General features: G+C 36.8%; 1 protein-coding gene across 1 annotated transcript in view; it reads right to left on the reverse strand.

The window, feature by feature from the left end:
- Nucleotides 1-4831: 4831 nt before the first annotated feature.
- The window catches only part of SH2D4B (SH2 domain containing 4B), a 199162-nt gene continuing 188137 nt past the window's right edge, over nucleotides 4832-15856 (reverse strand). The window contains exons 7-8 of the mRNA XM_069067317.1: nucleotides 15446-15666; nucleotides 4832-9614 (exon numbers count right to left, since the gene is read on the reverse strand). Of these exons, the coding sequence (XP_068923418.1) occupies nucleotides 9522-9614; nucleotides 15446-15666 (314 nt within the window). The 3' untranslated portion in view covers nucleotides 4832-9521. The remainder of the gene's footprint in view (nucleotides 9615-15445; nucleotides 15667-15856) is intronic.

Raw genomic sequence — 15856 nt, forward strand, 5'->3', positions numbered from 1 at the left:
TAATAATAATAATAATAATAATAATAATAATAATAATAATAATAATATAAGCGGTCTGGGTCCTTAACCTCTCTTTTCTGTAATATTCAGACACTGACCACAACATTTTTCCTAAAAGGAGGAAGGAAACATCAGTATTGAAAAGAATTCAGAGGACTGATATATAGTTAATAACAATATATAATATTTATATAGCACTTACTATTTTCCAGGCATTGTGCTAAGAACTTATTATCTAATATGATCCTCACAACAAACTTGGGAGGGAGGTACTATTCTTATTCCCATTTTTCAGATGAGAAAACTAAGACAAATGAAGGTAAAATAACTTGATCAGGGTCACACAGTTAATAAGTGTCTAAGGCTGGATTTGAACTCAAGTTTTCCTGACTCCAGGCCTAGTGCTCTAACCATTATACCACCTGCTGCCTTTAGTTAGCCCTAGCTCTCGATGTGAGTGTGTCTTCATATTCATAACCATCTTCCTGTGAAGTGAAAGTTTAAACTTCAGAGGAGTGGGAGCTGACAATGCGAGACATATAGATAAATAAATGTATCTGTGTCTCCACATGGAGGTGTTTAATCTAAACAAAATTCTCCTGACTGGTTGTTTTGTATATGGCTGACCCATACACCATTTTTTACTATGTTGTATTCTATGGGCAGGCTCTCTGCCTATAAGCTGATCAATTTTGTTAATTCCTTTCAACTCCACTCAGCTATACAAGGGAAATAACTTGTTTTTGATATTTGGACAAAAGAAGAATGCTCATATCTCTTAAAAATACCTTGAAGCATGGCCCTTAATTGAGAACTTTGCTTTATGTACCACAGAGTTGTAAATGTGGATTTTACTATTTAAGCTCTTCTATAGGGTTTACATACATCTGTCTCCTCTAGAAGATGGAGATGGACTTTTAAAAATAGATATCTTTATACATGAGGCATGAATAAAGTAATGATTCCAGTTTTGTACACACAGGCATATTATATGCACATATATATAATACACACATATATATCACACACACATATACATTCACACATGTTCTTTGTATATATTTATTGGCATACATTTTGTATTCCCCCAAGAGAGTGTGAATTGCTTGAGGGCAGGAACTGTTCCCTTTTTATCTTTTTAATCCCCACTGTCTGGCATAATATCCAATATGCCTGTTGAATTTAAATAAATTGAGTTATATTAGCTATATCTAACTTGGAGAGTCAAAAGTTAGGTGTCTTTCACGAAATCACAAAGTTAGGAGGGAAACTCAAAGGTCCTCTGGTCCAATCCACACCTGAGAAGAAATCCCCCTTTATGATTCCTCCCTGACAAGCAGCCATCTAACCTCTGTCTAAAACCATTTTATCTAAATTATTCTATTATTCTAAGGAGAGATTTTCTGCTCCAAACACAGAATAGGAATGGGGGTGAAACTGAAGGAGGGAAAATCACAGAATCATAGAATGTTAGAGCTAAAAGGAACCTCCAACAAATGCATCCATCCCCCTAACGCAACAACACATGCTTAGAGACTCTTAAGTGACTTACAATTATTTTTTTCAAAAAACTTAAAAGAAAATATAAAGGACTGCTTTTGGTAGGCAGACTGGAATGTGTAACAGTAAGAATATTTTTAAAGTTTCCTGGAAGTCATTGCCAACTTTTGTTTCCTTTTCATTGTAAATACCTAATATGATGCTCAGAACTGGGTTCCTCAAGGTCCCACGGTGTGGAACTACTGATAGGCATAGAATAATTTAATGAACCTTTGCAATCTGCAGCTCCCTTGAGTACTTCAGGGCTTCTGATTGGAAGCTCTGCTTCCCATAAAGAGTAATGGAAGTCCCTACAGTCATTTCAGTCTGAAGAGAGGATTTGTAACCAAGAGGGAGGAAAAGATATGAAGAGACAATAGATAGACCTGGAGAGCTTTGCCTTTGTCTGGGTGGGATATGGGGAGGAGAGTATAAGAGGGGGGTTAGTGAGCAGCACTATATGCTCAGCTGATTCATGCCCCATGTGGAATAAGTTAGGGAGCCTGAAGATCTTAATGATGTTTAATAGAAGAGAGGTACTTGCTCCCCAGTTGGGAGCATGAGATATTCTGTAACTGGCTCTCTACTGTTAACCACCTGTTATGTCTTCTCAGGAAACATCCTATTCCAAAATCTAATTTATGTAAATTTATTAAACAGAACTGAGGTACTAATAGTTAAGATGAAGGGAATACATCAGAATGGGGGCTAAAACCTCTATCATTACAAAGACTCATCCTCAATCCCTCAGGGAAATCCCTAGAACTTTGAAGGAAGGGGTGATGCATCTGGCCTCATTATGAAAGACTAGTCTAGAGTCTTCCTATGTATTATTTCAGGCACTCTGCCACACACACACACACACACACACAAGTGCACACGTATGTGTACATGCATACACATAGATGCAAATGCATATGCATATAAATAACTTAATCCCTTACCTGGTATGGATGCCTCAAATTTCTTTACTAGGGAACAAAGCTTTTTCTTTTACAATAAGAAATCAGAATTAAAATGCAAATATCTTCAAAAGAAACAGAGGCAGTAATTTTAGATGCAGGATAAGTTGCAAATGACTGATCTCTGAGCCTTTCCTGAGAAAAGATAAACCTGGAAGGGGAGGAAAGTGAGCATGTAGGCTCTGGACGCCTTGGTGTCAGCCTCTGCAGAGGAGAAGGGGCACTGAAAGGAAGACTGTGACCACCAAGTCACATCACCTACTTGAGAATTTTCCCCAGGCCACCCAAATCTCATTTACCAGTAGTGTTCTCATTTATTCACTCCCCTCCACTTAAGGCTGCCTGCCTGCCATGCTATCGAACCTTCTGCCTTATTTAATCCGGGCTTGCTGTGCTATGCCTTTGTTTCCTCTGAAATTTATCTTCAGTTAAGTTGTACTATATTTTACAGCTTTCTCTCTGGTTATATATTGTAAAGTTTTCTTTGCTGGGTCTCTGAGCTGCTTGGTTGTTTTTCATTATTTCTGTAGGATGCTGAGGGGGAAAAAAAAGCAATTCCTTTATTTGAGAATCCTGACATTTATTAGCATAATAAAACTCTCAAGATGAAATTGCGGTTTTCCAGACAGTAATTTCATTTGCAGGACAACTTACTAGGAATTTATTTTAAAGCTAGGTAAAACCTAAAATATATGAGACATGCACAGAATACAGACCTGAAATAAAAGAAATAAGAAGTGTATTAGGAATGGGAAATTTGGCTGTTGCCTCTCACATATTAATTAGGGACAACAGTGCCAATGGTCAACAAATCCCAACTCTCAAGCTTTCATGGTCTCTAACCAGAACCACTGTGGATTTCTGGGAAACCTTTCCTTCAATATGTTCAAATTTTCCATAACTGTCTTGCTCTTTCAAATGAATACCACTGGCCAAATAAGGAGAACCACAATTATCCATAGAATTTGAATGTCAAATTGGTTCTATTGACCATATCTGAAAATTACAAAATGGGCTACTAAATAAAGTAAACAAGCTCTTTGAGATCCTTATAGATCTCAAATTGATTTGCCCTCACAAATCACTGAGATGGCTGCGTTCCCCATTCCTGCTGGAGGAAATATGATTACATGAGTTCAAATGACACACTAGCTATTTCTGATATGGTCAAATGCTAAAGGAATCTATTGCTGCACATGACTTAATGCCTCCAACTTTTTTTCTTAATTTTCAAAAACCTATTTTTTACCTTTTCTACCTCCCCTCATTTACAGGGGGGAAGTAAAAAAAAAAAGATTACAAAAGTCTTTTATAAGCACAGTAGAGAAAAACAAATTTTTTTATTGGTTACATCTTAAAATATGTTTCATATTCTGTTTATTAATCTATCATCTTTCTGTCATAAGAAATTCATTCATTTGTTAAGCCTATAAGTCAGAATTCTACTACTTCACAATTCCAGTGCATTTTCATATGTACATTCATGTAAAATGCAGTTTCTTTACATTCAGAGCACTTTAAAATCTTTAGAGGCCCGAATCCCATTGATATCTGACACTCTTCATTGGTGTCACTAAAATTCCATCTATCTTCAAGCTGTAATAGATCCAGAATAATAATACCTTCAGCCATCTTATATCTATCAAAGGCTTTTAATTTTTTCAAAGAATTTTCACATACAGTATGCTATTATGTGATTCCCTCGTTTCCTTCTAAAACTGGGACATTAATAGAATCTAGCCTCTCATAGAGATTGTATTTGTGAACAAAGAATATTTTGTGTTTGTCAAATACTACAGCATAATCATTATATCCCTCCTCCATCCTAAGGTGAAGGGCCTTGAATGTCTGATCTGCCCTGAGACCTCATAGCATACATTATAGGAATTACTGGTATTATACCTTGCTTTTCTTTTTACCTTATGAGAAATAGGTGTTTTCTACTTAAAACTTGTAGAAGGTTGGAGAAATTGGCAGAGTTAGGCATTGTTCCAGACTGAAGCTCTCCATGGGAGGGCTACTAGTTTCAGTTCAGATACACAGCAGGCCTTCTATTTCCATTCATTTCTTCAAACCTTGCCTGCCTCCTCTTGCCTACTCTACACTTAGAGTACAGTAAGTACACTTACAGTCTACTCTTTCCAAGAAGCATTATGGTTTAAAGACAATGTACTTCAGAACAAGGAATGATGAGATTCACAGCAGGACATCATGATTAAATAGAAAGGCACTGGCTCCAAAGCTGGAGAGTCTGGGATCAGGTCCCATATCTGACCCTTCCTAATCAAGTCCTTTCACTTTGAAGTGCACAGACAAGTTTTTTTTTTTTATTTAGCATTTTATTTGTCCCAAGTTACAAACAATTTTTAACATTCCTTTTTTAAAACTTTCAATTCCAAATTTTCACACTTCCTCCCTCTCACCCCCATCCCCTCATTGAGAAGGCAAACAATTCAATATGGGTTATACACATGTAGTCATGCAAAGCATTTTCCTAATAGTCATGTTGTGAAAGAAAACATAGACAAAAATAACCTCAAGAAAAATAAAGTAAAAAAACAAAAGTATGCTTCAAACTGTATTCAGACACAATCAGTTCTTTCATCATAAGTCTTTTGGAGTTGTCTTGCCTCATTGTATTGCAAGAATAGCTAAGTCATTCATCATTGCTCGTCATACAATATTGTTGTTACTTCATACACAGTACATTTTTCACTTTGCATCAGTTCATATAAGTCTTTCCAGTTCTAAGAGTATCCTGCTCGTTATTTCTTATAGCAAAATAGTATTCCATCATAATCACATACCATACTTTGTTCAGCCATTCCCCAATTGATGGGTATCCCCTCAATTTCTAATTCTTTGCCACTATAAAAGAGCAGCTGTAAATATTTTTGTACATATAGGTCCTTTTGCTTTTTTTTTAATCTCCTTTGGAATACAGATCTAGCAGCGGTATTGCTAGGTCAAAGGGTATGCATGGTTTTATGGTCCTTTGAGCACAGTTCCAAACTGCTCTACAGAATAGTTGAATCAGTTCACAACTCCACTAAAAATGTCTCATTTTTTCCCATAGCCCCTCCAATGTTGATAATTTTCCTTTTCAGTCCTGTTAGCCAATCCAAAAGGTATGAGGTAGTACCCCAGAATTGTTTTAATTTTCATTTCTCCAATCAATAGAGAGGCAGAACATTTTTTCATATGGCCATAGATAGTTTTGATTACTTCATCAGAAAACTGACTGTTCATATCTTTTGATCATTTACCAATTGGGGAATGGCTTTTATTTTTATAAACTTGACTCATTTCTCTGTATATTTGTTAGATGAAGCCTTTATGAGAGAAACTTACCTTAAAACTCTTTTCACAGCCATGATGGCTGTGTTTCTCTCAATACTATTTCCCCCTATTTATTCTATTCTCTCTCTATTTTCACCTTGCCCCTCCTCAAAAGTGTTTTGCTTCTGACAACCCCTTCCCTTCCAATCTACCCTCCCTTCTCTTATCCACTTCCCCTCCTACTTTCCTGTAGGGCAAGATAGATTTCTATCCCCAATTGTGAGTGAATATTATTCCCTCTTTAAACTAGTTCTGATGAAAGAAAACTCACTTCCTCTCCACTTCCCCTCCATTATAAAAGCTCTTTCTTACTTCTTTAATGTGAGGTAATTTACCATATTCTATCTTTCAGTGCATTCCCCATTCTCATAGTTTAATTTTATTTTTAAGATATCATCATCCCATCATTCAACTCACACCTGTGTCTTCTGTCTACTTCTTCTAACTGCCCTAATAATGAGAAAGTTCTTGTGAGTTACAAGTATCATCTTCCCATGTAAAAATGCAGTTTAACCTTATTAAGTCCCTTATGATTTCCCTTTTCTGTTTACCTTTTTATGCTTCTCCTGAGGCTTGTATTTGGAAGTCAAATTCTATTTAGCTCTGGTCTTTTCATCAAGAATTCTTGAAAGTCTTCTATTTCATTGAATGACTATTTTTTCCCATAGAACAATTATATTCAGTTTTGCTGAGTAGATAATTCTTGATTGTAATCCTAGCTCCTTTGCCCTCTGGAATATCATATTCCAAGCCCTCCAACCTCTTAATATAGAAACTACTCTAACTACTTTTGTTATCCTGACTGTGGCTCCAAAATATTTGAATTGTTTCTTTCTGGCTCCTTGTAATATTTTCTCTATGACCTGGGAGCTCTTACATTTGGCTATAGTTTTCATTTTGGGATCTCTTTCAGGAAGTGATCAATGGATTCTTTCTATTTCTATTTTACCTTCTGGTTTTAGTATATCAGGGCAGTTTTCTTTGAGAATTCCTTGAAAGATAATGTCTAGGCTCTTTTTTTGATCATGGCTTTCAAGAAGTTCAATTTTTTTAAAATTATCTCTCCTGGATCCATTTTCTGGGTCAATTGTCTTTTTTCCAATGAAAAATTTCTTTCCTTCTTTCCTTCATTCTTTTTCTTTTGTTTTATTATTTTTTGATTTCTCATATAGTCGTTAGCTTCCATGTGCTCAATGATAATTTTTAATGAATTATTTTCTCCAGTAAGCTTTTGCGCCTCCTTTTCCATTTGACCAATTCTATTTTTTACAGTTTTTTTTTTCTTCAATGATTTTTTGTGCCTTGTTTACCATTTAGCCTCTTCTGTTTTTAAGGTGTTATTTTTTTCTGTCTGTTTCTTGTCTCCTTTACCAAGCTTTTAACTCTTTTTCATTATTTTCTTGCATCTAATTTCTCTTGCCAATTTTTCCTCTACCTCTCTTACTTGATTTTTAAAATTCTTTTTAAGCTCTTCCATTGTCTGAGGCCAAATAACATCTTTCTTTGAGCCTTTGGACATAGGAGCTTTGATGTTGCTGTCTTCTGAGTGTGTGTTTTGGTCTTCCTTGTCACCATAGTAACTTTCTATAGTAAGAATTTTTCTGTTGTTCTTTTTCTTTATTTATTTCAGTCTATTTCTTTACTTTCAACTTACCTTTACTTTGTTAAAATAAGGTTAGGTTTCCAGGTGGAGGCCACACTGTCCCAAGATTTAGGGATTTTGTGCAGCTGTTTTCAGAGATACTTCTAAGAACCTGTAAATTTTCAGTTCTTTCAAGGTGGTATGATCTCTGGAGAGGTGTGTTTACTGCTCTCCTGGCCTGTGCTCTGGTCTGTGAGCAGCCACAAACACTCTTTTCTGTTCTGAAACCATGATGAGAGTCCCCCCTCCCCTGTGACCCTAAGTTCTGGTGAGCTAGTACTCCTCCTTACCATGGGACTTCAACCCAGGACTGAGGCTCAGATCCAAGGATAAGCAAAGCCACACAGCCCTGTCTCAGTGCTAGAAAAGAGACCCCTACTTCTGACCAGCGGCTCAACCCCCTTACTATCTGTTGACTAAAACTCCAGAAGCAGCTGCTGGCACTGCTGACTCAATGGTTCCCAAGGCCTGCTCCTGGTTTCCCTGGTCTGGGGTTCTGCTGGCATAGCCTATGCTGGATTGTACTCCACTCTCTCTCACTGTCCTTTTGACTTTCTATGTTGTCTTTGGCTGGAAAATTATTTCAGCACATTCTTTTATGGGTTCTGCTGCCACAGGAATTGTTTCATGGCATTATTTAAAGGTTTTGGAAGGGGTTTGGGGGAGAGCTCAGATGAGCCCTGCCTTTTCTCTGCCATCCTGCCTCAAACTTTTAAATGGAACTCAGCTAGATAGATGCTCATTCATATATGTCATAATGCTTTCTTGTGCATACTTATCAAAATATGGTCATGTGATGGGAATGAGAGTCAACAGCTGGGCAGCCCATGTGTTACAGTGGTACCCTGGGGACATCCAGAGAACCAGAATAAAATCTGTAACTTACTGAGGCAGAGCTTCTTCAGGGTATTAATGTAAACACCTGGATATAAACAGCATAGGGCGAGAAGATGTGGAGGGATTTCAGTATGCATCAGTGGATCCAGTGCAACAGATCCATTCATCAAAGTATGAGAGTAAGGCATGTGATTTTCTCCCTTCTCTCTCCTGCACTAATGAATAATTCCCTTTGGCTATACAGACAGTTGGACCAAGCCCAGGAAAGTTATGGAAGGACATGTGATAATGTTAATAAAGAAACAAAGTCAATGTTCTGGAAAATAAAGAAATTAAGACCCTCTTAACATATTGTGTTTGGTGAACTATCAGAGATGATCCTCACATATACATTTAAGCCCTTGAACAAATCTGTAGGGAGAGATCCAAATGTTGTCTCAACCAGCAAGCATTCATATATTCAAGCTCTAATGACAAAGGGACAAAGACAAAGGTGAAACACCACTTGCCCTCAAGGTGCTTACATTCAAATAATTCAATATAAGAGTTTGCCCCATTGTAGGAGCTCAAATAACATACACTTGCCTTCATAGAAAGAGATACAAAGAAGATAGGATAAATAGTGGTAGATGACTCATTTAGTGAATAGATTGACCATTAGGATCCAGGATTACAGGAACATGGATTTAGAGCTGGAACAAACCTTATGAGTTAATGTTATTCAAGCCATTATTTTATAAGTGATGAAACTGAGGCTCAGAGAAGTTTGATAAATTATCCATAGTCACAATCAATATCAGAGGCAGGATTTGAACCCAGATCTTCCTGAATTACTGTCTAGCACTCTATCTGTCCCAACACTCCTTCAATATTTGTCATTTGGTGATGAAACCATCACCCTCATGAATATACACTGGAGACACATTTTATATTCAACAAATTCAGAGTAAATTTAAAATAATAATAATAATTGAATACCTAGTACATGATCCTGGTGACTTTCCTTAATGCCAAGTAGGTGGTAAATCATTTTGGAGATAATTCTGGCTGCCATTTGACTTTGAAAACTTTCAGAACAAGTTTATTAAATTTACCCATTCTTTCAGAATCCCACCCCCACAGCTATTGCTATGAAGCAAGGGAAGGTCTTGGGTACAGGGCAAACAGGGAAATCTAATAGAGGCCTGCTCCATGGAAGAAAGTCAATCAAATAGCATGTAGTAGTCTGGTGGGTTGTCCCTCTGTCCACAGGGTTTCTGCAATAACTCTCCACCTGATACAGTGATGATTTCCTCCTGAAAGAAAAAAGAGAGGATTATATGTATAAATAGGAGGGAATGTCTGATTAAACTATGGTGATTGTTCCCTTAGAGATGGAGATCAGGAGTTCATGAATTCAAAGAATCTAAGAATTGGAAAAAATATTTGAGGATAGTAAGACAAAGCTACCAGACAGAATAGGAATGATCCCTATGTCATACATGAATGAAAGAATGAAAAATCATTTACTGAGTGCCAGGCATTGGGGTAAGGTCATCATTCAACTTTTTCTTAGACCTACCCCAGGAGACTATTATTTTAATGTTCCTAATTCTTTTATGGAGCTATCAGACCACAGATGGTAAGGGGGTCAAGCAACTGGTTAGAAGGAGATTACAAGTGATATGCAGGTGGTAAAGTGAATAGAGAACCAGCCCTGGAGTCAGAAGGACCTGAGTTCAAATCTGGCCTCAAACATTTGACATTTACTAGCTGTGTGACCTTGTTCAAGTCACTTAAGCCCAATTGCCTTGCCAGAAAAAAAGATTACAGGAATCTCTTTGCTAGTACTGAGACAGGATTCTGTTGCTTTACCCATACCTGAACCTGGTTCCCAGTCTTGCAGGTCAGTCTCAGGGTCAGAAGTAGCACTAGCACACTAGAGCTTGTGGCCACAGTAGAATGGGGACCCTCATCACAATTCCTCTCTCCTGTGCTAATGAATAATTCCCTTTGGCTATACAGACAGTTGGACAGGCTATACAGACAGAGGGCCGAAAAGAGTGCTTGTGATTGCTCAAAGACCAGAGCACAGGCCAGGAGAGTAGTAAACACACCTTTACCTGGATCATGCCACTTTGAAAGAATTGAAAATTTATAGGTTCCTAGAAGCATCTTTGAAAATTAGTGCCAACTCCACTTCCTGAGCAGAGCATCAATTTAGCAAAGAGTTAAAAGTCAAGAAATAGGCTGGAAAAAATGAGCAAATAATAGAAAAATTCTGACCATAGAAAGTTACTATGGTGAAAAGGAAGACTAAAATGCACCCTCAGCAGAAGACATCAAAGTCAAAGCTCCTATATCCAAATCCTCCAAGAAAAATATGAATTGGTCTCACAACATGGAAGAGCTTAAAAAGGACTTTAAAAGCAAGTAAGAAAGGTAGAGGAGGGGCAGCCAGGTGGCTCAGCAAGTAAGAGCACCGGCCCCAGTGTCAGGATGACCTGGGGGATCGAATCTGGGCTCAGATACTCAGCACCACACCCAGAAATAACTGGCCATGTAACCTTGAGCAAGTTACTTAACCCCAATTGCTTTAAAAAAAAAAAAAAGGTAGAGGAAAAATTGGTAAGAGAAATTAGAGTGATGCAAGAAAATAATGAAAAGGAGTCTTGGTAAAGGAGACACAAAAAATGCTGAAGAAAATAACACCTTAAGAAACAGAATAGACCAAATGACAAAAGAGGTACAAAAATCCAGTAAGGATAAGAATGGCTTGAAAAACCAGAATTGGTCAAGTGGGAAAAAAAAATTACAAAAATTCACTAAAAAGAAAAAATTCCTTAAAAAGCAGATTTGGTCAAATGGAAAAAGAGGTACAAAAGCTCACTGGAGAAAATAATTCATTAAAGATTAGAATAGAACACATGGAAGCTAATGACTTTATAAGAAATAATTTTAAAAAACAAAAATAATTTAAAAAGTAGAAGATAATGTGAAATATCTCACTGAAAAAACAACTGACCTAGAAAATAGATCCAGGAGAGATAATTTTAAAATTATTGGATTACCTAAAAGCCATGATCAAAAAAAAAAAAAAAACCTAGACATTATCTGTCAAGAAATTCTCAAGGGAGAGCAGGTAATCAGAAGCAAAACACTTTTGAGGAGGGACAGGGTAAAAAGAGAGAGAGAATAGAATAAACAGGGGAGAAATAGGATGGAGAGAAATACAGTTAGCCAACATAACTATGAAAATAGTTTTGAGGCAAGTTTCTCTGATAAAGGCTTTATCTCACAAAAACAGAGAAATGAGTCACATTTATAAAAATAATGCATTCCCCAATTGATAAATGATCAAAAGATATGTACAGTCAATTTTCAGATGAAGTAATCAATCCTATCTCTAACCATATAAAAAGGTACTCGAAATCACTATTGATTGGAGAGGTGCAAAATAAAACAATTCTAAATTATTACATCACAGCTATTAGATTGGCTAATAGGATAGAAAAGGAAGATGACAAATGTTGAAGCGGGTGTGGGAAAAAATGAGACATTAATGCACTGTTGGTAGAGTTGTGAACTGATTCAATCATTATGCAGAGTAATTTGGAACTATGCTCAAATATTTACAGTAGCTTGTTTTTGGTAGCAAGGAACAGTAAATTGAGGGGATGCCCATCAGTTGGAGAATGGCTGAACAATTTGTGATGAAACATATTGATGGAATGCTATTGTGCTATAAGAAATGATGAATTAGATGCTCTCAAGAAAACCCGGAAACTTATATGAACTGATACAAAGAGAAATTAGTAGAACCAGGAGAACATTGTACAAAGTAAGAAGAATATTGTAAGATGATCAACTGCAAATGACTTCTCTATTCTCAGAAATACAGTGATCCAAGATAACTATGAAGGACTTATGATGAAAAATGTTATCCATCCCCAGATATGATGGAGTCTGAATACAGACAGAAACATACTTTTTAAAATTTTCTTTATTTTTCCTGTTTTTTTTTTAATTTTGGTCTATGTTTTCTCTTACTACATGACTAATATGAAAACATGCTTTGCATGACCACACATGTATAACCTATATCAAATTGTTTGCCTTCTCAAATGGGGGGTGGGGTGGGGAGAGAGGGAGAACTAGATTTTTAAAACAATGTTGAAATTGTTTTAACATGTTAATTGAGGTAAAAATAAGAAACTAAATTTTAAAAAAAAGGAAATTTGCCATCTGTGTGATCCTGGGCAAGTCATTTAACCACTGTTTGATTCAGTTTCCTTGACTGTAAACTGGGGATAATAATAGCACTTATCTCACAGGGTTGTTTTAAGAATCAAATGAGATATTTGTAAAGTTCTTAGCATAGTTCCTGACACATAGTAAGCACTTTATAAATGCCTATTTCCTTCCCTTGAACTCATTACTTGTCCTATTTGTTTGTTACTTAGTATGTTTTGTCTTATGGCATCTTTGTAGTGTTGTCTTTTATTTATATTTAATTCAGCATATGCATAATGTATGTATAGATGCATATACATGTCCAAAATAGTATTACATGTGTGCTATCTATATAGACTATAGATAGTATATTATGTATATACACACTAAATGAATAGAGTATATATACACAATTACATGTATGTATTTCATACATCATGTATGTATATATAATATAGTACTGTATAGTGAGAGTCAGTGTGTATATATATATACACAAACATATATACATGTGTGTGTGTGTGTGTGTGTGTGTGTGTGTACAGTTATTTTTCATTTGTGTCTGACTGTTTGACCCCATTTGGGGGTTTTCTTGGCAAAGATGATGGAGTAGTTTGATATTTCCTTCTCCAACTCCTTTCACAAATGAAGAAACTGAAGCAAAGAAGGTTAAGTGATTTGTCCAAGATCACATAGCTAGTAAATGAGTTCAGATTTGAGGTCAGATCGGAACTCAGGAAAATGAGTTTTCCTGACTCCAGACACAATACTCTATTCACTGCTACACCTAGATGTCCCTTTAGACAGAAATTAAATGACTTACCCAGGCTCACACAACTTGGTGTCTGAGGCAAGATTTGAATTTGTGATCTTTCTGACTACAGGCCCTGGTTCTATCTATTGTACCACCAAAGGGTAAGGTATTTGTTTTTGTTTAGTTGTTTTTAACTCATGTCCAACTCTTCTCGACCTCTTTTGGAGTTTTCTTGGCAAACATTCTAGAATAATTTGTCATTTTCTTCTCTAACTCCAGATGAGGAAACAGGTAAACAGGGTTAAATGATTTGCCCAAGATCACACAGTTACTGTCTAAGGCCACATTTGAACTCAGGTTTTCCTGACTCCAGGCCCTGGCACTCTATATACCTGTATACACACACACATATATAATATGTATAATATGCATATATACATATATACTAAGTGTATTAGTAAGAGGTCATATAAATATATGTATATATACAATATATGTGTGTATATGCATGTACATTATGCACATGTATACTAAGTATATAGTAATAGTAAAAGTAGATTCATATACTTCTATATTATATATACATATAGACTAAGTGAATAGGGAAAAGTGATGTATATATTATATAGTCTTATATATACACATATCACATGCATTATATAAACACATATGTGTATATATAGATATAGATATGCATGCACTATGTATTTTTATATATTGAATGAATAAATTAATCACACATTCTTTACAACTAAAACAGGCATAACAGAAGTCTACCTGAACACATTTGGGGAAAGAGCAGGCATAAGCGACTTCTAAGGAGCCTTATCTTTATGTCAGGAGGGTAATTGGAACTGTGGGGGAATTATAGGTTGGACCACTAGGGCTTGAATCCAGGCCAAAATTCAGGGGCACTTTGTCAAAAGCTCCACTGTATTGGCCCCAATCCCATTTAGTTGATTAGGTCCTGTCTCCCTCCGGCTTCCCTGCAGTTTCAGTTCCCTTAGGAAGCTAACCTGAAGGAGTTTCATATGGAAAAAAAGACTGCAATGGGGCAGTAAGGAAACTCTGTTCTTCATTTCCATAGCCTTGGTTTTGCTTAGACAGCTGATTTTTAAAGACTCCAGGGTTTCTGACAAAGTGCATTTTGGAGCTACACTTGGCACAAATGTGTCGAGTCTCCAGAATTGACCTTCTGGGAGAGAGGACATCATTAAAATATTTAAATTGCAATGTGAAGCAACTCAGACAGGTACATTAGCCTGTTAAACCCAAGTTCATTAAGTGAATAATAAGCTGGTTAACTTGGAAAAGAAAGTTTTTAAAATTAGCAGACATTGTTAACTGGGAGTGCATGTGGGGGTATATGTGTACTTTCAGAGGAGTATCATTTTAAATTTGGAATCAGAAAAGCCCTTGAAAATATGAAACTAGCTAATTAAGATGCTATTTACATGAAAACTAAGTTGAGCTGCAATTTGATCAGGGAAATCCTTTTTGACGCCTTGTTTTGTACCTATTGGGGTAGGAGGTTGGGACAATGCTAGAAAGGTGAGATACTTAAGGACACAGACCATGTGCCTTTCTACATGACAGAAACTCTTTACATAGAGCTAGGCTCATAAGCAAACCCTGCAAAATATTTGAGTAATAAGGATAATAAGGCTTGAGAAAGAGTCCCATTAGTTCTCTGTGCCATCCTTAAATGGTGCTTCTGTAGTGAAATAGATATACCTAGGTAACCACCCAAATAAAAGGTATTATGGATAGATCTTATGTATTACAGCTGCTATCCTGAGGATAGGGAATTTTTCCTATAAAGATCAAACCCATAGCCAATCTGTTATTTCACTTTTCTCTTTATTTATGGTTCCTTAAGAGAAAACACAAGGGAATGTAGGTGAATCCAAGATGGATTGTCTTTGGAGGAGAAATATTCCCCAAGGGAGGGTAGAAAAGAAAGTTCCGAAGTGAAGTGGCAATAAACGAGGATTGGGGTCTTCCTGTTGGGGCTTGTCCTGAACGTCCTTCTATCATCACATCTCTCAGTACACAGCACCTCTGCTTGGTCCTAGTCACTGTGATGATACTTTTGAAATGAACAGCTCTGACCTCACCCATCACCCGAGCCTTTATGGCGGTGCCTCACAGAAAGGATACCTTGTGAAAATCAATAAGGTCTGTGAGGGTTGCATGGCGGTTAGGATCCACTCCCAGGAAGCTATAAAAATCCCCTGATGCATCCACAAGAAAGTGCTTGAAGCCATGCTGCTGGCGGTAGGAGAGGGTGTAGCCCCAGATTTTCTCACTGACGCGAACCAGAAATGCCCCCTCGGTCATGTTTGACAGAAGGTCTTCTGCATCCTCTCGGCTAATGATCCCTACAAGAAACCACATTGCAGTCAGCAACTACAGTCAATTACAAGTACTGAGTGTCTACTGTACACGCTGCTAAAGAAAGCTACAAGAGCCTAAGTTTAACCTCACTAGCTTAGACAAATGAGGAGGGACCAGTATTGTCTGAATTAGAGGATATTTTCTAAAGAGGCAATTATATTACTCTTAATTACA

The sequence above is a fragment of the Petaurus breviceps genome, unplaced genomic scaffold, assembly GCF_028583685.1.
Source record: "Petaurus breviceps papuanus isolate PSGF00001 unplaced genomic scaffold, PetGlider_PUasm1.0 90740, whole genome shotgun sequence".
NCBI lineage: Eukaryota > Metazoa > Chordata > Mammalia > Diprotodontia > Petauridae > Petaurus > Petaurus breviceps.